Raw genomic sequence first — 26,775 nt, forward strand, 5'->3', positions numbered from 1 at the left:
TCAACATAATCAAACTAATTCATTTCTTCATTTAACAATAGTACAAAACAGATTGGACTTTAAAAGATTACACACAATAACGATACGAATAATACAATAACAACGCAAGTAAACCCTATTACTAATTGCAGCCTCTTCTCAGCAACTTCAATGACTTCTCCAAATCATTAATCTGCCTCATTTGTATCATGATGATGACATCCTTTTCATCAACACCACCATTTGAAAAAGTTGCAACCCACATTATTGAAACTACCACTCCAACGATTACAACTAAAGGTAAAGGAAGAAGATTGGGACCATAACAAACCTATATAATGAGATTGCAAGAAGAAGAAGATTGCAGCAACACCAACTGGGAGTGGAGGAACAAGATTGCCAAAACTCACCAGCTGTCTAAACATTCCTTACCAAAACCCTAGCTCACTTATTTATCCCCAAATATCCCAAATATCTAAACAACATTCCTTACCATGTACAATGCTCCGTTAATGGTTTAAACAACGTTACAGAAAATGACCAAATAAAACACGAATTGCGAAAATGATGACAATTTTAAACATTCGGTAAAAATGATTACCATTTTAAACATTCTGTCAAGATGAGGACCATCCACAACAAACACTACGAAAATGAGGACCAAAAAGATATTTAAGCCTTTATTTTATTTTAAAATTGTGGATCATTACCGCGTGCTAGAGTACAAAAGATCTTTTTAATTTAAAAATTCATCACATTTTGAAAGATTTCGGAAGAATATAAATACTTTTTAAATAGTTTTAGTGTTGTTTTGAAAATGTAATGATCGTAAAGAAAATTATGATTAATTTTATAATTTAAATTAAAGTCAATTTTAAAAGGTAAACTTTAATATATTTTAGTAATAATCGGTAAAATTTAAAGTTAAATATATGTATCAATACTTAATATCTAACTAAGATTTCACGGAGTTTAGACCGAAGAGGGGAGGGGAGGGGACTGGATGTGTGGAAAGGTGAATGAATGAATTTGAAGTGATAGAGAAAAATTTATGTTGTTATTTGGATCAAGGAATAGATAATGTGATTTTGGTATATTTGAGATGAAAATTTGTGTATAGTGTAACAAGTATGATAAATTAAAAAATATTTTAATAAATAAATTTAGATGATTACTATTTTACTTTTAGAATAAAAATGATATAAATTTTAAATATAAATAATAAAAATTATATTAAAATGAAATTAAAATTATTATTTAAAATTACAGCTATATAATTTATAATAATAATAATTATTATTATTATTACACCTTTTCTTTTCAGTAGTGAGATTAAAGAAACATTTTAGTTTTCAAAATGTACAAAACATATTTTATACTTAGGGTTTCCTCCTATGGGTTTTCTCCCCACTCATGCATGCAATTATTAAAGGGAGGATATGTTACTTAAATATTCAAAGAAAGTGTGAACCATATATCCATTCATATTTCTTCAAGATGTTAAGCCAAATATTTGTCTCCATCCTTCCACATCCATTCTCATATATTCTTCTAAATCAGTTGATCAGTGGCGGAATTTGACCAAAAATTGTAGGGGTGTCAAATTATATTTGTTATATATAATTTTTTTAATTAAAAAATAATAATTTCTTTTAATTAAAAAAAATTAATTTTTTTACATAATTTTTTTTATTCAAAATAAGCATTCATGACAATAGAATCTAAACAATATAACAATAATATATATGAAATAGTAACATAAAGTTTATCATCAACAATAATATAAAACAAAAGTTACCTTTATTCAGAGTGCTCCTTTACGCTCTTTAATATAAAACAAAAGTTCCATTATTAACTTTCCTCCAATTTTTAAAACCTATAAAATAACATTCAAAAAGTTAAAACATGTTGATGACAATAAACTTATTGCCAATTAGAATTCAATGAAAATAAACTCAATTACCTGTAACAATGAAAACATCTGAGCCAGGTTGTCCGCTTGGTTTTTTACTAAAAAGATAGCACAATAAGCAATATGTAACATCTTTTAATGGCGAATACTCTAACCATGAAGGAAATAAGCTAAACCATGTGTACTGAAATCTTCTTGGATGATCATCTTTACCAAAAAATGGATAATTTTCTAGACGCATTTGATATGGACCCCATTTTAGATAAGTCCTTCGTACCTCGTCAATTTGATTTGGTGGTTATTGCCAAATTTGAAGACGCTTTCCCGGATCACGTTCTAAAGTATTTTCAACTTCATTATGTGTAATTTTGGGAACCTTAGAGAGTTATTTTTCACTTTCTTCAATATTTGGATTCTCATAAAGTTTCTCAATTTTAGATGACGTAGATGCATTTTTTTCATCTTCATCACAAGCCTTCCTCTTGAAAAAAGAATCAATTCTTTTACTCTTTATCATAATTTTTCTAATATAAATTTTTCACCTCTCACCTATTTACAAAAAGATAAAATTATGAATACCCAAAATTAAATCTTAAAAGCAAGACTCAATATTTTAAGAAAACTAATAACTTCTAAATGATTAGCTTCCCTACCTTAGAGTATATTCCTAATCTTGTTCTTCCCTTACACAACTTCAAAGCTTAAAATAGCTCTATCTACACAAAGAAGAGTTTGATCAATAATTAAAGCATGATTTTATGATCTCTAACAGATAGATATATGCCTAGAGCGTAGAAAAGTCACATACAAGAGGGAAACATATTGCTTCAAAAATAAAAAGAAAAAGATGAACTTACTCAAAAGATGAACTCTTCAATTTTGCCGTAGTACAATTTGATTTTAAAAATAATAAGGAATTGATGGTAAAAATTGAGATGGAAATAAAAAGGGAGAAAGAGTTGGAGGCACGGAAGAGAGAAACCAAATAGAAAAGTATAAAAAATTATAATAGAGAACAAAACGTGATTTTTAAATTTTAAAATAGATTTTTCAAACTAAATTAATATAAATAAGGTGATAATATATAAATAAAGTAATAATATATAAATAAAATAATAATATATAAATAAAGTAATAATATATAAATATATTTTTTTAAATATATAGAAAATAAAATAAAATAAAAATAATTAATATAAATAGAATAATATTTTTTAAATATTATTTTTTAAATATATAAAAAAAAAGTGAAATCAAAAACGGTTAGGGAGCCGTGGCTCTCCCTGTCCCATAATAGTTCCGTTCCTGCAGCTGATACAAACATCGTCGATGAATGGATATACATCCTTACCAATAGTTTAAACCTTGAAACAAACACTACCTAAAAGATACATTATTAATAATCGATGCAAGTTAAATAAATTTTACATAATATTTATATTTCCATTTAAAATTTCTTCAAAATAAGCTTTTCTCATTATAATGAATCATATTATATTTATAAATCTCCAAAAATAAAATTCTCACCGACTTTTAAAACTTTCATACAACATGTATATATTAAATCATACCCGTTACAAACACAAAATGGTTGATATATTTGTAATTGATACAAAATTCAATTCCTTAATTTAATCAATATTAGAATCAAGTGTATAATAAAATCAGCCAATTGACTATATCTATGATCACATGCGTTAAATCAGGCTCAAAAATTTACATCGTCACACCTTATTTATTAAGTTGTTACCAAAACAAAAAAAAAATATTTTTATTTATTTGATATGGTAAATTCCTATGATTTACTAAGCACCAATAGCAACAAATTTTTAGCTCATCCCATCGTTATATATATATATATATATATATATATTAATTAGCATATAAATAAAAGTAATGGTTTTTTAATTTTAGTATATTTGATATATTTGACATCCCAACATTTTCATATATTCATTTTGGCACTCTTAAGAAAGTTTTTCTTAAAGATCCACCACTATTATATTATAGAATTTTCCTTCAACTCTCGTCTTACTGCATTAATTCAAATATAAGTAGAATTTGAATATCTCTTTGGCAAAATCCAAATGCACAACCTATATATCCCACAACAGTATTTTTTAGTTTTTGGGAATAATTATATTTACAATTCATCACATGTTGTATCATCACATTATACACTTTCATTGACACATATACATCTAACTTTATTTAAATGTTACCATGCTAATAAATTACAATTAATTATCCATTACACTATAACAATATTTAAATTTAAATATAATACATCAACCAATTTTTAATGATAAGAAATATTTAAAGTTCCGGAAACATTCTCCTTGAGTAGACACTTGACTCGCCCAACCCAACAAATCACCAACGAATTAAGCATATATTGCAACTTGAATTAACCTCAATGAATTCAAGGCTTGAATATGGTGTGGAACTTAGTTACTAGCAAAATTATGTGAAAAAGTATGACATTGAAAGGATGGTGTTATGAGTGATGAACCATAAAATTTGCATAGAAGTCAAACATATTTTTAAGCAACTTACACTTGGGATTATTTACAAATTGAAAGCTAAAGGAGGAGCAATACGATCCTTTGAGGGTCTTAACGTGTTTGAATAACCGCCAAATTGATTCTAACCCAAAATCAAGGTAAAAAAAAAGTGAAAACAATTATCCATAATACTGGCTCTCGACGTAGAATTGAAATCGATTAATCCAAACAAAATAGACCGTCAGAGGGAAGAGATGCAGCACAATGTATTTCATCTTCAATGTATGAGGCACTTATTGGAAGAAGAGGAACAGAAGAAGGAAACGTGATAAAAAAGTTTATAAGACTGCACAAGGAGCTATGTTTACGCACTTCCAATCTATAGTCATACTTAGACGAATTCAGAAACTTGAATGTGTAGAAACAAACACTCGTGAGGGGTAATGCTTGAATAAAATTTATTATTCTCGCAATCTGAATTGATTTTCAAAATTTCAGATTTGCATAACAACTACACTATGAATCTCCTCGCATATCCCACCCCTTACCTACTCCCAATAACCCTAGCAACTCTAAAAATATGCACGGACTTCCCTTTGGAAGACACGTGGGTATTGAAACTAAAATACCAGGAAGAATTTCCAAAAGGCAGATCATCGAGATTCAGTCAGTAAAAAGCATACTTCAGCTCTTTGCCAGAAGTTAGCTCCATCAAGTCCAACTTTTGAATCTGATAGTGAAACAGTGAAATTTCACCAAGTGTCCACATATACCATGACCACCAATTGTGGTAGAGTTGCCGTTTCGTTTCTTGAAGACTTCACCATGGACATTTCTTGTGGGACTTGATAAAGTAACAATCATACATATCAATGCGATGATACATTTTGACCTTGTTCTATTATGGCGCGCAGGGCCATCTCAACATCAGCAAGTGGTTGCCCAACATAAAGTTGAAGCTGCCTCTTTTTCACCACTACCACTTTCTTGGCATGAGATAGTATTTCTTCATTCAGTTCCTGCAAATTATTAGTAGTGCACTTCAGGACAAGGTATGTATCAAACATGATTGTACAGTTTACTGCTAACTATAGGTTCATACAACTGGCGGCTAAATGATCAATTCCAATTTTCATATGCCCGGTTCAGGGTAGTAATGAGACATTTCAGTTATATGTTAGAACATGTAAGATCCTTACTTTAATTGACACTGGAACTGCATCAGCACTAAAAGACTCCAAATCTTCGAAAAATGATTGCAATAGAAAACAGAAGTTGTTGGCATCAACACGATCCTCAAAAGCAACAGTAAAGGAATCATCACTTTGGTCCTGTTCATTAGATGTGAGCATTATGCTATAGAAACCTTCTGATCCTTCCTTGGAATCTCTTCGCATGAGAATGACCTTCACAAATATAGATAGTGACTTTATAATCAGATGCAACTGGATACAAACAGGGACATGTATAAATGACTAAATGATGGCACAAGCAAACTTATACCAGTACCAAAAGAGTTTTACAGTGTATTTGCTTCCTACAACATCCAGGACAATGGCTTTGTCAAAGTTTTTAAGGATTAACTCATAAACTAATTGATATAAAAGAGAAAATTTTATAGGTTTCACAGACTTAACAATAATGAAGTTTCGAAGATTCATAATGATGAAGTGTAGGGTGTTACATAAAAAAATTAATATAGGAAGTTAGAACAGTTAACACAAACAATAGTGTTACCCATGAAATTAAAACACAAATAATGTTTATAATATAAACACAAATGATAAATATAATAGAGAATATAGTTCAGATTAGCATGATATATATAATGAATGAGTTAAAGTGCTGTTGTTTTAGAAGAACGTGATGAGTTTTCTCTCCCAAGATATGTCAATCAGTCTAGTGCAAAAAAGATTCACGAACTCATGAACACTAAATACTCCAATATATTTCAATTTAAAGCATGAATGAATTTTATACGTTCTAACTGTATGTTATTCCACCCTCGACGAGCTATTTACAAGAAAAACAGCAACCAATGTCACAATGTGCGGCATTGTTACCTAAACAAAATGATCACGTTAAAAACAATTTGTTCCATTCTCAGATTTTTGTATAACGTTATAAAACTTAACAGAGTTGGATAACAAACTCCAACGTGCAGGTATTGCTTCTACAAAATTTAGGATTAAAAAATTATGAAAAATATTGGTTGATTTACTTATTAAATTTTTATTTTAAATTTTATATTACAAGTATAAAAATATTTTCTAATATTGGGTAGACATATTATGCAAATGAAAAACAAGAAAACAAAAACAATTTTTCTTGCACTCACAAACACATAACGGAGGTTCAGCCACCACAAATCAGTCTCTGTATCTGCTTGCTTAACTTTGAGTTTGGTTCTGTTAGCTGGTGAATGTTTTTTAGTTAATCCATGTCTTGAATTGCCATTTACACTGTGCACATCATCCTTTTCAAAACTTATGCCTGTGTCCTGGTTTTCTTCCTCAAAACCCTGAGAATTTTGGGTACTCAAGTCTCTTGATTTTCTTGACTGTATCACTTCCATCGAAGATATCCCAGGAGCAGTCTCCCTGGCATCACCTAAAAACATCGAAGTTAACTCAAATTGTGCTACATTTATAATAAACCAACCTATATTTCACTGGCTTCTTCTTGGAACAAGTGAACAGCCAAAACCTAAAAAGAAAAATCTGTACATTCTTTGTTCTATTTATTTAAAATGCTAAATTATACAAAAGTCTTACTGACTTGTATACTAAAATTTGAACAGTGGCGCAAAAAGAAAAAAAAAAAAACATAGCCAACAATTCGGGAAAATAAAAGGTATTTCAAAATGTGTCACTCCATCAAGCTATGCAAGAAAAATGGAATGTAGTGTTTAAGTATTCAGATAAACCATAGATATGAAAAACCATTTAGAAATAAGTTATGAATTGAACACATTACCATTGTTAGTCCTTCTAGTTTTATTTCCATCGTTTGTCTTCATATCTGGTGTCTCTATCTTCTCTTTCAAATTCTTCACATCATTTTGAATCACTTTGAAAGCGTCATCAACAAATGTTCCCCTTTCTTCCGAAGGAACACTAGAAACACTCTTCTGCTTAGCAGCATCCTGATCATTCACTTGTTTATCTTCACGTAACATTGGGGCTTGGTCAGAAGCATCACTTCCATAATCTTGAGCTGTTTCCTCACCCGCTGAATCCCTCTTTATTGCATCAGAACCTTTCCAATTTCGGGTCCCCGGAAATCCCTTGGGAGATTTTGTAGCCTCAGCAGAAGGGCTTCTAAATTTATACTTCTTCTTAAACACCAATGCATCGTCTCCCTCATTCATATTCTTATTGACACCCCTATCCATTCCAGCAGCAGAATTCTCACTAGCATCCATCTGTAACGCTTTGGTAACATCCTTAGCCCTAACATTTATCTTATTTAACCTATTCTGCAGCTTTATCAATCGCTCACTAATCTCTTTCTCAATATCATCTCTACGACTAGAAACATCACCTTCATTGTCATCAGTTTCAACATCCTCATCCTCCACGTCCTCTTCCCCTTTCTTCTCCGATTCAATTCGCCGCGCTTCCTTCGCCATTAGCCTAATTTCCTCGATTTTCGCCTCCATTAAAAGTTGTTCCCCAGAAACACCATTAATCGGCAACGACACAGTCTTCCCATCCTCACTTTCCCTTCCATCAATCTCCAAATCTCCATATTGGCGGTTGTCCTTGTAATTCCCTGTAGCCCAAACGGCGTAAATCGTCTGTACCACCAGAATCCCCAGAAAATACAAAGCCCCGTATTTGAAGATATCTTTCACGGAAACCTTCTCAAAAACACCATTCTCCCTCGCGGCAACCTCAGAAACCAGTAACTCTTTCATATTTTCAGATTCCCCGGCGACGACTCCGGCGAGCGTCTCGTTGGAGGGAATCTCGACACTGAGGTTGTTGTTTTCTTGTGGAATGGCGACAGGATGTGGCGGCGTGGGCGAAGGTAGAACAGGGAGTGGGAGTGGGTAGGGTTTGGGTTGGGTTCTGAGAATTTTGGGTCGCAAATGGTTTTTCCTCTGCCGTTTTGAATAAACTGGAATACGACGAAGAGTTCGTCCGTTAGCGTGAGACGTCAGAAGAGACGAGAGTGCGTATTGCGCACTCGCCATTGGCACAAGGAAAGTGGAAGCTCCGTGAGATTTCGAAACCTCAGTGAGGATGCTTGTTGCTTAGGTCAGTTTCTTCCTCCATAAGAAGGAACAGGAGAAGAAGCTAAGCTCGCGTTCAGTTACAGTTAGTCTGCACCGTTGAAGAATTCACCGTAATAATCGTTCCTGGTCTGACCCTGACCCTGACCCCGAGTCCTTGCTGGGCCTGCTTTGGCCCAACTTATTACCCGCGTCTTTTGGGTTTGGCCCAACTTCTTTTTGTCTTCAAATATGTCCGAAAGGATAGGTTGTCGAAATCTCGGATTTTTGAATTTTGTATGAACAAGTCTCAATCCCGCACCGCATGGCTTCTTCAGACTCAAAGGGACTCTTCTTCTTCGCCAACTCTGTTCCTCTTCAAATTCGAGCTCCTCTTACCCTCGAAGACGATGATTCTGAAGCCGGCGTTTCAAGTAATGGCACACTTTCTCAATCTGATTACACCTCCCAAGGAGAACAAGAACAGGAAGAGCAAGAAGAAGAGTTTGTTGAAGTTGATGAGTGTGTGGAGCTATCTCCCATGCACGCCGCACCTTTGCATGTTACTCCCTTTGCTCATTTGTCTACTTTTAATGACGAAGAAGAGGAGGAAGAGGAGGAAGAAGAAGCAATAAGAGGGGACATGTTGAGTCTTGCGAGAGTGTCGGGGAACAATTTTGGTGCGCCCAGAATTGAGCTTCTGGACTCCGAAGAAGAAAATTACGAGCCTTCTGTTTTTGTAAACTCGTTACCGGTTAGTCAATCATTGCTAGCGAGTGATTTTGAATCTTTCACTGGTAGTGACGGCGAGGAACTGTATTTGGATGATGAGCAAGGTCAGGACCAAGTTCTTGGAATTAGGGTTGCTTGTGATGAATACTCGACTTCTAGTGCAACGCATTCAGATGTTATGTCGCAGCATTCACAAGACGAGCAATTTGGCTTGGCAAGAGTGGTGTTCGACGAATTGGGTGGGAGTGATAAGTTGATTGAGGCTGACGGTGTTGAGGACTGTCAAGATTATAGCAACAGCTTAATGCAGGAATGGGATATGAGTTTCAATGATCTACCAGAACATAATTCCCAAGTACATTGCATGGCGGGTGAACCTGTGTCTGAAGCTTTTGCGGAAAATGTTGAGTACAGTACACCAACTCAAACCACGGAAGCTAATGCAGATGGAGGTGTTGCTGCTGATCAAGTGAGTGACTGTGAGAATCTGGTAAGTATAACTACATCTGGGGTAAACTCAAATGCTGAATTCCACGATTCTTCTGCTGGTTTTGAATCCAATTATGGTGCTTTTGAGGGTAACAAAACTCTTACTGTTGAATCTTCTGAACATTTTTATCCTAAACTTCTTCAAGAATGTTTTCTGGAAAAGGATTTGTCTAAATCCATTTTAGGGGTTAATCAAGAAGATGAGCTGTTTTGTGATTACCGTTCACATCAAAATGCGGAAAAACCTGATGAAGAGGCCACAGTTGAATTAAACCCCGCATGTCAAGAATCAGAAAGTGAAAGTTGTGCTTCAGATGGACATGCAGGGTTGATGTCGGTTGCCCTTGAGCAGTTCAAGGAACAAATTTCAGCTCTCTCTATTCTTTTGGGTTCAAAAGGTTCTGGAAATGATCCTCAAGAAATACGAGTCATCAGGAGTTCACATGAAACGGTGAACTTACCCAAGGATGATGCAAAAGTCCGATTTATCTATGCTGATGGTGATGCTGAATCAGATGGCAGCTCAAGTACAGTCACCTCCACTGATGAATCGAGTGTGATCTTTCTGGAAGTTCCAGGTAGTCTCAGCTCCTTACCATATAGCAATGCTCGAACCGGTTTCCAGCAGAGCATAACTGAGAAAGAAAAGGAAAAAATTCAGAAGACGCAGGCCATAAGTGTGAAATTCTTGAGGCTTGTCCAGCGAGTAAATTTATCTCTTGAAGATTCCTTGGTTTCTAAAGTTTTGTATAGGTTGGTTGCAGATATTGAAAGGCGCTTGAATCAGGAATTTGTCATAAGATCAGCAAAAACATTAGCGAAGAAGTTTGAAGAAAATTGTTCGGATGATTTAGACTTCTCTTTGAACATTCTAGTTCTTGGGGAAAGTGGGGTGGGAAAGAGTGCAACCATAAATTCTATTTTTGGTGAAATGAAGGTTGTGACAAATGCATTTGAACCTGCCACAACATCTGTACAAGAGGTTTGTGGAACTATAGATGGAATCAAGATCAGAATCCTTGACACACCTGCTCTGAAGTCCTCTATGAAGGAGCAAGCTTACAACAGAAAGATGTTGTCATGTATAGAGAGATATATGAAAAAGTTTCCTCCAGATGTCATTCTTTATGTTGATCGAGCAGATTTTCAAACCAGAGATTTAAACGATTTACCGATAATAAGGTCAATCACAAGTTCTCTCGGTCCCTCAATATGGCAACATGCAATTCTTGCTCTGACACATGCTGCCTCTGTTCCTTTGGATGGATCATCAGGATCCCCTTTGAGCTATGAAGTATTTGTTGCTCAAAAATCCTATCTTTTTCAACAGTCAATTACTCAAGCCGTGCGTAATCTGTGTCAATTGAGTCCAAGTTTCATGTGTCCAGTGGCTCTTGTTGAAAACCATCCATTATGTGGAAAGAATATGTCAGGGGACTGTGTGCTTCCCAATGGACTTAGATGGAGAAGCCAATTATTAGCTTTGTGTTTCTCTCTGAAGATCCTATCTGAAGTGTCTTCTGTTTCAAGACCTCAAACGCTCTTCGATCATTGGAAGCACTTTTTCTTCCAGGACAATTCCCAGCCTCTGTGCCATGAAATTTCTTCGTTGTTGCAGTCTCCTGCTCATTTAAAATTTTCTGCCAATTGGAATTGACCTAGACATTCACTTGGCAATGATTTTGTTGAATATTAGATATGATAGCTGAATTCACGTCTCAGCTTTTCTGTGATGTCAATTCTCGGTAGTCATGCCACCACTGGAGGGTCAGAATGTTAGCATTATTAGCTTTGTTGCTGATTTTTCTGTTTCAAACCTTAGCTACTGAAAGTAATGCATTTTTAGAGGGGACTTACGCAGTAATAAACAACAGTGCCAATGCATTATAACTTGGTTTGCAATTCATGGTTAGAAAATTCCACGATTGTACTTCTTTTAAAAAAATGGAAGCATATATTCCCACATCTGAAGTGTTGAATTCAATGATTGTGTGATACTTTCAAATTTATCTTGAAGTGTTTAATGCTGTTTTGTAACCATTACCTGATTTTCTGGATTCCATGCAGATGTTATGCAATACAGCAAAACAGATAAAGTAGGATAATGATATTTTAACTCACTTTTTTTGACTTATTTTTAACCCACCACTTTTATCATCCTTAGATCATCACATCACATTATTAAAAAATATCAAAATAGATAATCTAATTGTGTGATACTTTCAAATTTATCTTGAAGTGTTTAATGCTGTTTTGTAACCATTACCTGATTTTCTGGATTCCATGCAGATGTTATGCAATACAGCAAAACAAATAAAGTAGGATAATGATATTTTAACTCACTTTTTTTGACTTATTTTTAACCCACCACTTTTATCATTCTTAGATCATCACATCACATTATTAAAAAATATCAAAATAGATAATCTAAGAGTGATAAAAATGGTAAATTAAAAAGTGGATAAAAAAATGGATTAAAGTATCATTATCCAAATAATAAGTACTTAAAAATGTATGAAGTTACATGCTTTAAAAAAGGCACTTCATGTCTTAAAAATAATGAAAAGTAATTAAAAAAGTATAAATAATCAAATCATCTCATTGATCACAAAGTCTATATGATTATTTATATATATATATATATATATATGCGGTAGAAATAATTTTCAACTATAAGCAAAGTTGCATTATTTTTATGCGCCAAAGGAGAAACATTAATAAGGAAACATTTTATTGTCAATAAAGGAGTTAGTAATAGGAAGAAAACTAAATTCAATTTAAGTTAAGCACTCACTATCAAATTTAATATTAAAACTATTTTGTCTATAATATATTCAAATTTACGTGACATTATAGTATCACAAAAATAAAATAAAACAGTATCATCTTACCAATGCCACATCAGATATTTATTCGATGGCAATGACTAATATGAAAAAGGCAAACAAACCTAAAAATAGAATTACGAAAACCCTAACCCACGAACAAATACAACCCAGAAAATCCCGAACCCACTTACCTTGTTGATGATTAACTGGAAAATTGAAATGAAGAGTGCAATTGCAATCCAATGATGAAATGACAAGTATTATCTGCTTCCTCTGCAAATCTCAACTCAAGAAAGACGAAGATAAAGAAATTTTCCTAATTGCAAAATTTCTCCTAAATTAAAAAATTAACTTTAATTAGCCACCTGTACAGTACACGTAACACACCCTACTACAAACCTACCACCGGTACATGTTATGTTAATGAGGACTATTCTAAATATTCGGTCAAAATGAGGACCATTTTAGACATTATGTGAAAATGATGACCATCCACAACAAACACTACGAAAATGCAGACCAAAAAGGTATTTAAGCCTATTAAAAAAATATATTTAAAAAACTCAAAACGACTCCGAAAATCAACTAACTACACAAACCAAAAAAAAATAAAAGAAAAAACTACGTAGTTATAAAAAAATATAATTTATTTAACACCGACGAATACACGTGTAATTTTAATTCGTATAGTTAATTATATGTAATTTTCTTTTATAAAAAATGGAGTTAATCTAGTGTTTATTTAAAGTGTGGCGAGTAATGGTTTGATAATCCTAACACAAAACTCCGTGAATTTGCTGTGTTTTTATATTGAATTTTTTCATAGACAATCCGGTAAAATTAACTCTCGTTAAAAGCATATTTGTCATATATTTAAGGCAGTGGTTTATTATAATTTTATTTGAAGAGAATTTATCATGAAATTTACATATTAAAAAAATAAATAATATCGACAGCACTTTTGAGAGAACAAATTTTAAACAAGTTATCTACTCGTTTTGAGGAGTAGTAATAGACAATAGTTGTTGGCGAAAAGACGAACGCAAGAAAGAAATGGTAGTGAGTGTGGCTTAGGTTGGAGAATCCGAGTTATCCGAACGAAGAATGAATGAATGAATGAATCTTCGTTTCTTCCTCACTCAATTGAGTTGAGTTGAGTTCTTCCCATCATGTCTCTTCTCAAATCCCTCACTTCAAATTCCTCTGCTTTCAATTTCAAACCAACGCAATCCACCATGGCGCATTCCTCTCCTTACAAGGTATTTAATGCTCCTTCCTCGACGCTAACCACCATTTTTTCAACCCACTGTGCTGCGTTTCATAAATAACACCTTAAGTTTGACCTGCTGTTTACTATTTTTTCAATTCACACTTTGTCACAGTGGATTGATCGCCTTGTGTCCGTAAAAGATATATTCTTTTTCCGTTTAGCCAATGAAATCAAACTGCTCCTGTTAGTCACGCATTGAACGTGTACGGTGGCTTTTTTATCCTTCTAGCTCGAGATAGACGATGTGTTCGATGATTTGTCTGAGTGAGAATTCAAATTATTGTTTGCTTTTACCAGAGTGAAGTGCTTCAGAAACTTTCCCTTCATTGTTTTAAGTTCTCCTTAAAATCGTGGATTATGCTTGCGTTGGTGTTCTAGTCTTCCTGGGAACGCCGTTCGTCTCACAGTTGCAACAAAATAAAAAAATCTGCCCAAAAATATTTGTTGTTCCCAAGAATTATTGTTGACGTGCTTTTTTGCAAGTTTTTCAAAATGTGGTGGTGGATAAAATTAATAGGAATTCAAGAGTTTATCAAAAATATTAAAGTCTGAATTTGACAACTAATTCTCGATATGGTTTGATGGATTTCTCTCTCTCTGCTGCGGTAACCTGTATTACATCGGTGTGACATGCTTTTTTTAACATTCTCAGGTGCTATTACGAACAGCTTGTTCCTCTTCCAGGGGAACTAACTCTGTTGGCTTGTTTCATTCCCGAGGGATCTCATCAGTTAAAGTGGTATCTATCTCAAACGTATCATACTATTGTACTTATTCGAGGGACAATATATGTTCTTCAAAGCGAAGATCACGAGGGCCAGTGATGGCAGGAAAGAAAGCTTCGGAAGGTAGTCTATTTTCTATTTCACATTACTTTGTACTCCTTTTTTCTAATCCATTGCTGCTTGTCCTGTTTATTTCTTTAGGAATCAAGCAAGAAGATGGAAAATACAAGCACACTGTTGATCTTCCCAAGACAACATTTGGTATGAGAGCTAATTCTTCAGTAAGGGAGCCTGAAATTCAGAAAATTTGGGAAGAGAATCAAGTATTCAAGAAAGTTGTTGAGAAAAATAGCGGAGTAAGTTTTGGATTGTCCTCTCACCTGTTTAACTCCTAGCTATATGAAAGCATTAACCTATTCTAAATTACTTGATCAGGCAAATTTTATTCTTCATGATGGCCCTCCATATGCTAATGGTGATCTTCACATAGGGCATGCCTTAAATAAAATTTTGAAGGATATTATAAATCGATATAAGGTATGTTTTATTGCTATCGAAATGTAACATTTGAAGCATATTTTTTTGTTTTGATTATATCTAACACGTGCAACAATATATTAATCTCAAATAGGCACCAAGCACTGATATTTTGAGAATATTTTTTTTTGTCTGCAGGTTCTTCAAAATTATAAAGTTAATTTTATACCTGGATGGGATTGTCATGGTCTACCAATTGAATTAAAAGGCAAGTATTAATGTTAGTATAACTAGATGTGGTTAGTTCTCATACTATGTTGTATTCAAGAGTGTCTTGTGTTGATCCTTCCTTTTTGTGTTTGGCACACGTCAAAGTTGAATGACGTCTTATATGGAGTAGTTGCAGATGGAATTGTGTTATGCGTTTTATCAATAAATGCATTTGGAGCATTTGTTGGAAATTCTTTCTTTCTTCCATTATCTCATTATCAACTCTTACCTCAAAATTCTGGTGCATGTTTGCATCACTCTCTCCTCCCAACTTTCTCCCTTCCACTAACGCATATGACTCTCATCTGTATACACCTTTTTTCCAGTCTCTCTATTTCGTATTTCCTTTTTCTCTCTTCTGGACTTATCTTACCTATTATCTCCTATGAGCACAAAATCAAACATGGACACACCTAATGTCTAAAATATAGGATAAGTGCTAGTGTGAAAAAAGTGTTCGACTCCATGACACTTCTAAGTTGAGGTATGCATAATTAATCCTCTTGCGCATCTCTCTCTTTCTCATATCTCTCTCCCACACTTTTCTTATCCTTGTCTACTAGCAAATAATAGGATAAAAGTTTGCACTTCTATTAAAAATGAAAATTTACGATTATTTTTTTTGGTTAAACATTATCTTCGTTGTCACAAATTACGTTGAAATCAAAATACTTCATGGTTGTTTTGAATTACTTCAGTTTTGCAGTCACTGGATCAAAAGGCTAGAAGTGACCTCACACCGTTAAAGTTGAGAGCAAAGGCTACTAAATTTGCCAAAGAAACTGTTAAGAAACAGATGTCATCTTTTAAGGTCCTCTCTCTTTTCATTCTATTGTAATATTTTTTGTTTATTTATACACAATTAACAATTTCACATTTACTTTTTATTCTAATTAGTAAGGAAATTTTGTAACTTAAGCATGTTACTAATTGTTTACAGCGCTATGGAGTTTGGGCAGACTGGAATGATCCCTATCTCACTCTAGACCCCGAATATGAAGCAGCCCAGGTAGCTGGTACAGCCTTTCTCATTTACCCTGACATGCGTGTTAATCAAACATGATTTTAGCACTTCAATGTGTCTTATCATTGTATAATATATTTGTGAAAGCCTATGTCTTTACTTTCAGTTAGGAATGTTGTGCAAGCAAATAACCAAATAATTACTATATTTAACAAGAATGCTGTTTTTTGCTTTAGTTTTGTTGCTTTCTCTGGTGCTTGACTTCAAACTGTGCTACTGATTATTGTTATGCAACCCTCATAATTTGTTCTTATAATTTTTTAGATTGAAGTGTTTGGCCAGATGGCCTTGAAAGGCTATATATACAGAGGAAGAAAACCTGTTCACTGGAGTCCTTCATCACGAACAGCACTTGCTGAGGCTGAGTTGGAGGTATAATGATATACCATTATGTTATTCTTCTTAATATGAACCATAAATCCTAAATATTAATGCTTCCAATGTGTATAGTGTAGGTAGAACTTGCATAGTTTTATATATGTATACATACAAAGATCATATACATTTCTGTGTATGTCCATCCACATATACGCATGCAGTTTCTCTCTAAAATCTGATCTGATGGAGCTTAGAGTATTTACATTTCTACCTGTTTGATTTCTATGTAGTACCCTGAAAAGCATGTTTCAAGAAGCATATATGCCAATTTTAGAGTTGTGAGTGCTCCGTTAACATCAAGTTCCCTACTACAAGAATTTCCAAATTTGTGCTTGGCTGTATGGACCACAACTCCCTGGACTATTCCTGCCAATGCAGGTATGTTTCATATTTAGTCATATATTTCGTGTTAGTTTATTGTTTCTGGATGTCTTTTACAGTTCCTATGATTTTAGTGGTTTCCATTTCCCCATCTTGTACTTATTCCGTTCACAAAGTCTCAGTGATAAACAGAATTACATATTTTTCTTAATTTCTGTATCCATTGTTTTTTATAATGTTTAACTGAATCATTTGATATAATAGGCATACTACTTAACGTGCTGTAGTCAATGCAGGTTGTCCTTTTTCCAATATCTTGTATATGATTAATTCTTGCTAACTATTTGGCACATAAAAATATAGTGTATTATTTTTGGCCCAAAAATTGCTATCTCAAAGATTTAACTCATTTTTGTTCTTAAATGTTTTTTAATTTAACCGTCTTATGTCACTCCTTCTCTTCTTTACCTGCATTCTACTGTTCTACACTCAGCTGTTGCGGTGAATCCTAAGCTTGAATATGCTGTTGTTGAAATAAAGTCATTACTGGAGCCTGACCCTGCATCTGGTGGAAAAAAAAAGAAAGGGCTTGGGCTTATTTTGGAGGATGAGAAGAAGCCATTTCTTATTGTGGCTTCAGAGCTTGTGCCAAGTTTAGAGGCAAAATGGGGTGTGAAGCTTGTTGTCAAGACAAAGCAATTGGGTTCAGAGTTGGAAAACTACAGGTTGTTGGAAGTATGCAAATTAATGATTACTTTCTCTTACGTCCTTTTTGATTTTGCTGTTATTTCCATAATATTTCATGTTAATAATTGTTTTACCTTTTACAATATTGGGGGAAGAAAACTTTACGCTGAGGGTATACATTGTTGTCTCAGGTATATCCATCCAGTAGATGATAGGGAATGTCCTGTTGTGATTGGTGGTGATTATATTACAACAGAAACAGGAACAGGACTGGTCCACACAGCTCCTGGACATGGTCAGGAGGATTACGTGACAGGCCAGAAATATGGACTACCCATATTTTCTCCAGTAGATGATGATGGAAAGTTCACTGAAGAAGCTGGGCAATTTAGTGGGCTTGATGTTCTTGGTGAAGGTAACACTGCTGTAGTAAAATACTTGGATGAACATCTCTCACTCATCATGGAAGAATCATATGGTAAGTTTGTTCTGCCCTAATCATAAGAATTCTGCAAATAACTATTGACTATATCATCGTCATTCCCCATCTTCTCTGATACAGAACACAAGTATCCATATGACTGGCGAACAAAAAAACCAACAATATTTAGAGCAACAGAGCAATGGTTTGCATCTGTGGAGGGATTTCGCCATGCTGCTATGGATGCTATTAACCATGTAAAATGGGTTCCACCTCAGGTATGCTGTTTTATTTTTCAAGTTTCTGTTGCTGTATGATATCATTTATTTGTAACATGTATTCTCTTAGAGATGTGCCACTTGTTGTGTTGCTGATATACTTGAATTCCTTAGGCAGAAAATAGAATTTCAGCAATGACTTCTTGCCGCTCAGACTGGTGCATATCACGACAAAGGACATGGGGTGTCCCCATTCCAGTATTTTATCATCTTCAGTCTAGAGAACCTCTTATGAATGAAGAGACAATTGATCATATAAAATGTAAGAGCCCAAATGTGGTAAATTTCTATTTTCTTAATTCTCAAGAGTATAAATTATCTGGTTAGTATTTTTTTGGTACATCTACCATCCCAAATGTTAATGGACAGCACAATGATTTATTCTACGTAGTTGAATGCAGTGGTAAATATTTAAAATTGTTTAATGGCTTGTGCTTATCTAAAAATGCTTGTTCTGTGGAGGTAATTAGATAGTGAAATTGATCTTTTATTTTAATTTGATGCTTTTTCAGCTATCATAGCCCAAAAGGGTGGTGACGCATGGTGGTACATGACAGTAGAGGATCTCCTTCCAAGTAAATATCGTGATAAGGCAGCAGAATATGAAAAGGGAACTGACACAATGGATGTATGGTTTGATTCAGGTACAATATTCTTGTCCAAGTAGTTCTTTTCCCTAAATGCATGGTTTCGTGTGTTTCTCAATCACTCCCATTTACACCTTTGTGTTCAGGGACTGTTCTACATGTTTAATTAATTTATTTTTTTCAGATCCACGCCCATAACTGGATTATCCAGTTATTTGTTGATGTTCCTTTTTCTTATTACTCTTTTGACCTCCGTCACATGAATTGAATCTAGGACCTTAATCCTTAATCCCTCACTCCCAACCCTCAGCTTCTTGAGCAATGCTGATGTTTCCTTTGGCATTTTACTTCTAACTTCAGGTTCCTCCTGGGCTGCAGTCTTGGGAAAAAGAGATTCCCTTAGTTATCCTGCAGACTTGTATCTTGAAGGAACAGATCAGCATCGAGGGTGGTTTCAAAGTTCTTTGTTAACAAGTGTAGCTACGAAAGGTAATAGGCTACTGGACTTATTTTATCATATTGATTATCTTTAAGACTTTTACTATTTGTCCCTCTTTTGGTTTTATCAGGAGTAATGTTTATCTCACACTGGTTAGGCAAATTAAAATAACTGATGTGTAATTAGGATAGCATGTTATTATGTGTGGTTTGTGCTGGCAGCGAATACTGTCTATAGGAGGCGTTTGTTTCTGAGATAGATGGTGTATTGTTGTAGTATGTATGGTTTTCTGTGTTCAGTAGTGTTCTTTTTTTCGTTTATCAACTAGTTTTCTATCCTTGATACCATATAATTGTCCTTCTTGTTTGATACAGGGAAGGCTCCATATTCAAGTGTTTTAACACATGGATTTGTATTGGATGAGAAAGGCTTAAAAATGAGCAAGTCATTGGGTAATGTTGTGGATCCACGTTTTGTGATTGAAGGAGGTAAAAATCAAAAGGTTAGTCATGTTGACTGGGCATCAAATAAATTAGTCTTGGAATTTTGTCAGACTATAATTTTCCTTTCCTTAAAGCTCCCCAAGCAAGGGTTTTTATCTGGTTTATTCACAGGAGGCACCTGCATATGGGGCTGATGTCCTCCGACTCTGGGTTTCTAGTGTAGATTATACAAGTGACGTGATGATTGGCCCTCAGATTCTTCGTCAAATGTCCGAGGTTTACCGAAAGTTGCGAGGAACTTTGAGATACCTCTTGGCAAATCTTCATGACTGGAAAGTAAGTTAAATTCTACTGAAGTTCAAGTTTTTTTCTCGATGGATACCTTCTCATTTTCTTTGTTTGTAGTTACCGCCTATTGTCACTTGCCTATCTCTTGTTTTTATATATTTGTTCCACTATGTCATCTCTGCTTATGTCTCATTGACAGACGGAATACGCTATCCAATACCATGAGCTTCCGAGGATTGATCAACATGCACTTTTTCAACTTGAAAATGTTGTAAAAAGCATTCAAGGGAATTATGAAAATTACCAGTTTTTTAAAATATTTCAGGTAATTTTTTATATCTTCACAAAACGTTCCTTTATGTGTAATGCGTGTTTATGCATAGGGTTCATCCCTTAAAGAGGGAAAAAAGGAAATAGAATTATAGGGATCCAGTGTCATAGACATAATAATATATTCTTGGAAAGTTGTGATATGGGAAGTCTTTTATATCGAACTTTTATTAAGCTTAAGCATATCATTTTGGTGGATTTTTTCCAACTGAATTGGTTGATTTTCAAAATTCACATTTATCTCCTCCATTGTGTCAGATTTTGCAGAGGTTTGTTATTGTTGACCTGTCAAATTTCTATTTTGATGTTGCCAAGGATCGACTTTATGTTGGGTAAGTTTCTCTGCTTTAGCGTCCTCTTTGAGCGTAATTAACATGCTCTTCCTTTATGGCATCAAGGAATAGAGGCCTGTTTTTCCTTAATTGTTTCTGTTCAATTCCATAACTCATCTCAATACGCTTAAAAATTTGCAGTGGATCAACAAGTTATACGAGGAAAAGCTGCCAAACAGTTCTTGCAGCTCATCTCCTTTCAATTGTGAGAATATTAGCACCAATATTACCCCATTTAGCCGAGGATGTGTGGCAGAATCTTCCTTTTCAGTATATAACTCAAGATGGTTCCATTGCTGAATATGTATTTGAATCAAGATGGCCCCTCTCAAATGAAACATGGCTTGCCCTCCCTGTAGAAGAAATTAATTTTTGGGAGAATATTCTTGAGGTACCCTTTATCTCAGATTTCAGGATAAGCTGATGCCATCTGAATCAATTTTTCCACGTGGTTCATGACAGAACAAAAAGATAGTCCTTTCTACCCATGAAAAAGATATGTTATAACATTAAGGATGGTAAATAAGAGCATGGCTACATAACCACCTTTAAATGATCAAAATACAAAAATAAGTCAACATTTTCTTTGTTTTACACAAAATAAATTCACGATGTCGATATGTTATCCACTATATAATCTCTGGTAATATACTCGTCTTGATATCATGCACACACCCACACAGAGAGAGAGGGAGATAAAGGAATTGCGTCACCAATTTCCTTGATCCAAGTAGTAATTGTGAAGTCTGAAACTACTGATTGATTTTTTCATTTTTATAGTGTAGTCCAGTTTCGGTAATTATTTCACTCTTTTACGAGGTTGGTTTTCCTAAATTTCAATTTCATATGTATAAGGATGTAAATGTGAAGTACAGATAATGAAAGAAAGTGTGAAATCTCTTTATACTTTATTATCTGTTTCATTCTGTTTGCTAAGCTGTACAATGAGGAAATCAATGACATCAGATATTTTATTTAAGTTGGTGCTTGTTTCTAAATCAAGACTTGTGTTGCCAGCTGAGAACAGAAGTGAATAGAGTTTTGGAAGTTGCTCGAACAGGTAAACTAATTGGGGCCAGTCTAGATGCAAAGGTTCATATCTATACATCTGAAGCCAGCCTGGCATCCCAATTACGCGAACTGTGTGCAGCCAAAAATGAAGCCGATACATTGCACCGTCTATTCATAACATCTCAGGTATGTATGTGGTTGAGTGATTTCTCTCTTAGTAACTAGTTGACTTGAAGATTAAGACGTTGGATTGGAACTATTAAAATCTTGCTTAGGGAGCATCAAATTATGATTCATATTTTGACATTGCAGTGGAATATATATCCTTGCCAATTGAGCCTGGATGCACAATAGAATAAATTGGATTATGTTGTAATTTGATTGACAATGTGCAGGCTGAGATTCTTCCATCATTGGACGATGAACATACTGTAAATATACCATACAGTGGTGAATGCCTAATTCAAGGGAAGAATAAAGTGTGGATTGGTATATCTCGCGCTGCGGGTTCTAAGTGTGAAAGATGCTGGAATTATTCACAGCAGGTTGGTTCATTTTTGGACCACCCTACTCTCTGCAGTCGCTGTTACGATGTGGTTGCTGTTCCGACACCCCCTCAGGTAGCAGCAGTCAGTTAAGATTTTAGAACCAAAGTTGTTTGAGTTCCAAAATGTCATTTTTTTTTTCTCACTACTTCACTGGTATATGCATTCAGTAAGTAAGTGTTGAATGCTGAGTTATTTATTTCAATTCAATGTCATTTTTGCTCACTACTCATATTGAATAAATAATTATTGTATGCCACTGAGCGCAACTACAGACATAATTCCATTTAAATTTTGACCTGTTTGTTTATGTTTGCCCGTACTTAGGTCAACAAAGTGGGAACAGCCCAAATAAACTATGGATTTAGATCGTGATTTTATAGAATTATGGTAAAAATTGATTTTGAAATAACCAAGTAGAACTGTGCATTTTTTAAGAACGTTTGTGTATTTCAAATAAAATTTGATTGTTTAATTGCTAAAATCTATAATAATATAGAAAATAATTCTTTCTTTTGTCATACACATTTCATATTTCTTTTTTATACTTAATTAGGTTTTAGAATTAATTGTTTTAAGAAAGATGAAAATAAATACCCAAAGACATTATGAATTATTTACATTTTTTAACAGCACAATATACTACAAATTAATCATTATTTTTTTTATCTAATCACCATTATTCATGAAGTCTCTTTTCACTAATGAGTTATAATCACCATTGTGCTTAAAATGATGGATTCTATTTCTGAGAATAAAATTAATTTTCAAAGGATTTAAAATAATTTGGGATAAAATATATTGTTAGATAAATAATCATTTTTTAGTATATCTATAATGTTTAAAACTGTCGATTACGATAAACTGTATATATAAAGTAAACCATTTTAATTACATAAAAGCTAACATTGTAAAAATTCAAATTTAAAAAAAAAAATAGAATATGAAAATTTTCATTCTATTACTCTTATGTCACTTGTTTTTCGTTTCTTATTTTACTTTAAATATTTTCAATTAACTAACCTTAAACATATTATTATTTTTATTATATAGTACAAATCAATGTTTTTAAACTTGAATAATTGTGTTCAATTGAGAGTAGTGATCAACTGTGAGTAGTGCATAAAATAACAAAAAACTAAATATTACGAAATAATAATCAATTGGATTTGAAGTGTCTACACTATCTAGAGTTGAAAGTATATGTGATGAGATTATTGTATCTAAGGTGCGAGGTTTTGGCATGGATAAAGTAGTCATGTCATATCTAAAGTTTTCACAGATTGGTTTTGCCATATTCAGATGGGTTCACTGATGGATGTTGACAGCAAAGGTTTTTGTATCGAATCAGGTCTCAATCACTCCGGTAGCACCAGACATTTTGTCTTTATTGTTGGGCAAAAAGAGAAAGAAATTCCTTCTTCATCGGAGCTAATGATATTTTAATAATTAAATTTTAATAATTATTTTTATAATTTGAGATAATAATTTTAAAATTATTTTAAAATATAAAACAAAAGAATAGAAAGTCATTTAACAAATATCAAATTTTAAATGAGAGTTCAAATTTTTATTAATTTTTTGAGTGTTGTTCTTCCTTGAACATTAAAACTATATTATATTTAATATTTTAAATATTATTTTAATATATTTTAAAATATTAAAATTAATGATAATTAATTTATTATAGCAATACAATAAAAAATATTACAAAAAAAATTAAAAAGAATTCAAATTCTTTAAAAATAAAAAAATTGTCAAAATTTAACTTTTATAGATTTTTTTAAAATACTAAAAACGTAACAAATTATTCTTTTAGAGTACTGGTTTATTTCTTTGGAAAACTAAAAAATATTGAAAGATTAAATCATATACAAGCCAATTTAATTTACGAGGACAAAAACCACTTCTTTGAAAAAAAAAAATCAAAAAGCCAAAAGTAAAAAATTAAGAATGATTTCATGTTGTCGGATCAAGTTTTGAAACATCGTAAAAACAATAATATTAAACAAACAATAATTTTATTGGCCAGTTAAAGAGTAAATATTATAGTTTTGTTAATAAATAAAAATTGTTTTTCCATGTTTATTCAAAAGAAAACCTTGAATTTTCTGAACTCGAGGGCCTAGACAGTTTCATAGCCCCATCAAACTGAAGGCTGTCGGGAAAATTTTGTTTACTGCGAAGCATCAGACATTATAGTATATATCTAACACTAAAATTGTGTTCTTTCAGTAGGAATAACTTGAGAAAGACAAAGAGATAAAAAATATTAAACAGTGAAATTGGTGTTATCTTTTTTTAAAGAATTTAAATATGATTTTGAAGTAAATTAGATAATGAATTATATGAAAGTTTGTGATTGAATTGATTGATGTAACATATTAAAAAAATTAATAGATAAAAAAAATAAATTATTAAAATATTTTTAATGTTAAAATTAACATTAAATTAAATGATATATAAATGATTTAGAATTATTTTTATAAATTTTATTGAATGATTAAAATTATAAAGAAATATTTATAAAAAATGAATAATATAATATATTTGGTATGTAATAAATTTAGTATGTAAAGTGAAAAATAATTTATTTACACAAAGATTTTGTTTAATTTTTAATAGTAATTTTAGAAGTAATAAATTTTTATTTGTGTTATTAATTTTTATTATGTTGTTTTCATAATAAGGGAAAATGAATAGATCACATATAAGAAAGCTTATATATGAGGAGGTAATTTCGTAAATTGAAATAGTCACCTTTTGATCTCACCATGCACTGGGAGATTGCATTTGGAATGAATCTCCTGATCATTGCTCAACATCACCTTCTATCACTCAAAAATAAAAGATAATCACCTGTTAATCCTCTCTTACCATTCTACATGAATAGTAGATCATTTCAAAACACAGCGTAATTCTTTTTAATAGATTGACTTGGGAGAGAATAAGGGAGGGAGATGAATAAATAAGACAAAATATGTCACCTTCTGATCTCGTCATGCACAAGGGGATTGCATTTGGAATAAATCCCCTGATCATCGCTCGACATCACCTTCTATCGTCCTAAAGGAAAAGGTAATCACCTGCTAATCTTCTCTTTCCGTTCCACATGAATAGTAAATTATTTCAAAACACAGTGTAAGAGAGTCTATTCTTTTTAATAGAATGACTTGGGAGAGAATAAGGGAGGGAGATAAACAAATTGGATGAATTTGAGGGTAAAGTTGGTGTTGTTTTTTACAAGGGATTTATAGGTGATTGTTGGGTAGATTGGAGAATGAAGTTTGTGAAAATTTGAGAGTGAATTGACTCATATGACATGACAAATTAAAAAAAAATAATAGATAAAAAAGTTAGATTATCAAATTGTTCCGATCCTAAAAGTAATATAAAGTTATATTTAGATGTGTTATAATTTTCTTTTTTAAATTTGATTGAATAAATGTAATTATAAAAAATTTATTTATAAAAAAAACAAATAATACAATGGTCCATCAAAATTCCTCTGTTGGTCGCTCCACTTCCTGCAAAACAAAAAAAAAAGTAAAAGAATGTTGCATGGAACATGGTGGAGGAATTGTTCCAAACAATTTTGGAACTGATTCATGCTAGACGGAATCGTTCCAAGCACATGTAGAACCAAACTAAAATCGTTTCAATATGGTGAAATTGTTCCAAGCACCACATGGGATCGTTAATCATTTCAAGCATTGATGCACCACATGGAATCATATCATTCAAATGGCGGAGGGAATTATTCCCTAACAGCATGCTCAAACATGAAATCGTTCCCCAACAACATGTTCAAACATGGAATCTTTCCATGATGAAGGAAACCATCCCCTAACGTGTCTCGTCTTTCCCACGGTGGATGCATCACGACCCACTTGCATAACATCCTGGACTCTTATCCATTTCAAAAAACACACAACGACACATACATGTATATGAATAGAATGAGAGTAATTTAGTAAATATAGCTTGATCACTCTCAAATTACCCCATATACAAAGGACGAGTATTTTGTCTAATTTCGCTAATTATCATTTCTCTATACTTTCTATTACTCTCAAAAGAACACGAAATTCGCTTTGTAATTTTTGTGCACATTAAAATTATTAAATTTGTGCAAAAGGATGCAGTGCGACACGTTCACAAATAAGAAAAAATAAAAAATAAAGTAATGGCACGTAATAGAGAAAAAAAAAACACTGAGAATACCATCAGGAGCAGTAGTAGTACCTTTTCTTTATTGTTATTTATTCTTTATTTATTTACTAAATGCT

The 26,775-nt window shown here is 33.1% G+C and overlaps 3 protein-coding genes across 3 annotated transcripts; 2 read left to right on the plus strand and 1 right to left on the minus strand.

The window, feature by feature from the left end:
• Nucleotides 1–4,758: 4,758 nt before the first annotated feature.
• Nucleotides 4,759–8,735, minus strand: LOC114178320 (ABC subfamily C protein). Its single transcript, XM_028064152.2, has 4 exons — nucleotides 7,372–8,735; nucleotides 6,734–7,005; nucleotides 5,595–5,801; nucleotides 4,759–5,414 (listed from the first exon to the last, which is right to left on the minus strand). The coding sequence occupies exons 1-4, from the start codon at nucleotides 8,591–8,593 to the stop codon at nucleotides 5,265–5,267; spliced, it is 1,851 nt and encodes a 616-aa protein (XP_027919953.1). The 5' UTR covers nucleotides 8,594–8,735; the 3' UTR covers nucleotides 4,759–5,264.
• Nucleotides 8,736–8,812: 77 nt separating this feature from the next.
• Nucleotides 8,813–11,841, plus strand: LOC114175568 (P-loop containing nucleoside triphosphate hydrolases superfamily protein). The gene has a single exon (XM_028060321.2). The coding sequence runs from the start codon at nucleotides 8,937–8,939 to the stop codon at nucleotides 11,487–11,489; it is 2,553 nt and encodes an 850-aa protein (XP_027916122.1). The 5' UTR covers nucleotides 8,813–8,936; the 3' UTR covers nucleotides 11,490–11,841.
• A 1,793-nt stretch (nucleotides 11,842–13,634) lies between these two features.
• On the plus strand, nucleotides 13,635–22,796 carry OVA2 (tRNA synthetase class I (I, L, M and V) family protein). Its single transcript, XM_028064675.2, has 22 exons — nucleotides 13,635–13,919; nucleotides 14,583–14,778; nucleotides 14,857–15,011; nucleotides 15,091–15,192; nucleotides 15,331–15,400; nucleotides 16,101–16,213; nucleotides 16,343–16,411; nucleotides 16,691–16,798; nucleotides 17,035–17,182; nucleotides 17,619–17,850; nucleotides 18,004–18,290; nucleotides 18,375–18,511; nucleotides 18,626–18,773; nucleotides 19,024–19,155; nucleotides 19,459–19,587; nucleotides 19,912–20,039; nucleotides 20,152–20,316; nucleotides 20,468–20,593; nucleotides 20,857–20,930; nucleotides 21,072–21,321; nucleotides 21,948–22,127; nucleotides 22,337–22,796. The coding sequence occupies exons 1-22, from the start codon at nucleotides 13,830–13,832 to the stop codon at nucleotides 22,577–22,579; spliced, it is 3,282 nt and encodes a 1,093-aa protein (XP_027920476.2). The 5' UTR covers nucleotides 13,635–13,829; the 3' UTR covers nucleotides 22,580–22,796.
• The last annotated feature ends 3,979 nt before the right edge of the window (nucleotides 22,797–26,775 follow it).

Source organism: Vigna unguiculata, chromosome 3, assembly GCF_037176805.1.
Source record: "Vigna unguiculata cultivar grain cowpea cultivar isolate G323 ecotype 2 chromosome 3, ASM3717680v1, whole genome shotgun sequence".
NCBI lineage: Eukaryota > Viridiplantae > Streptophyta > Magnoliopsida > Fabales > Fabaceae > Vigna > Vigna unguiculata.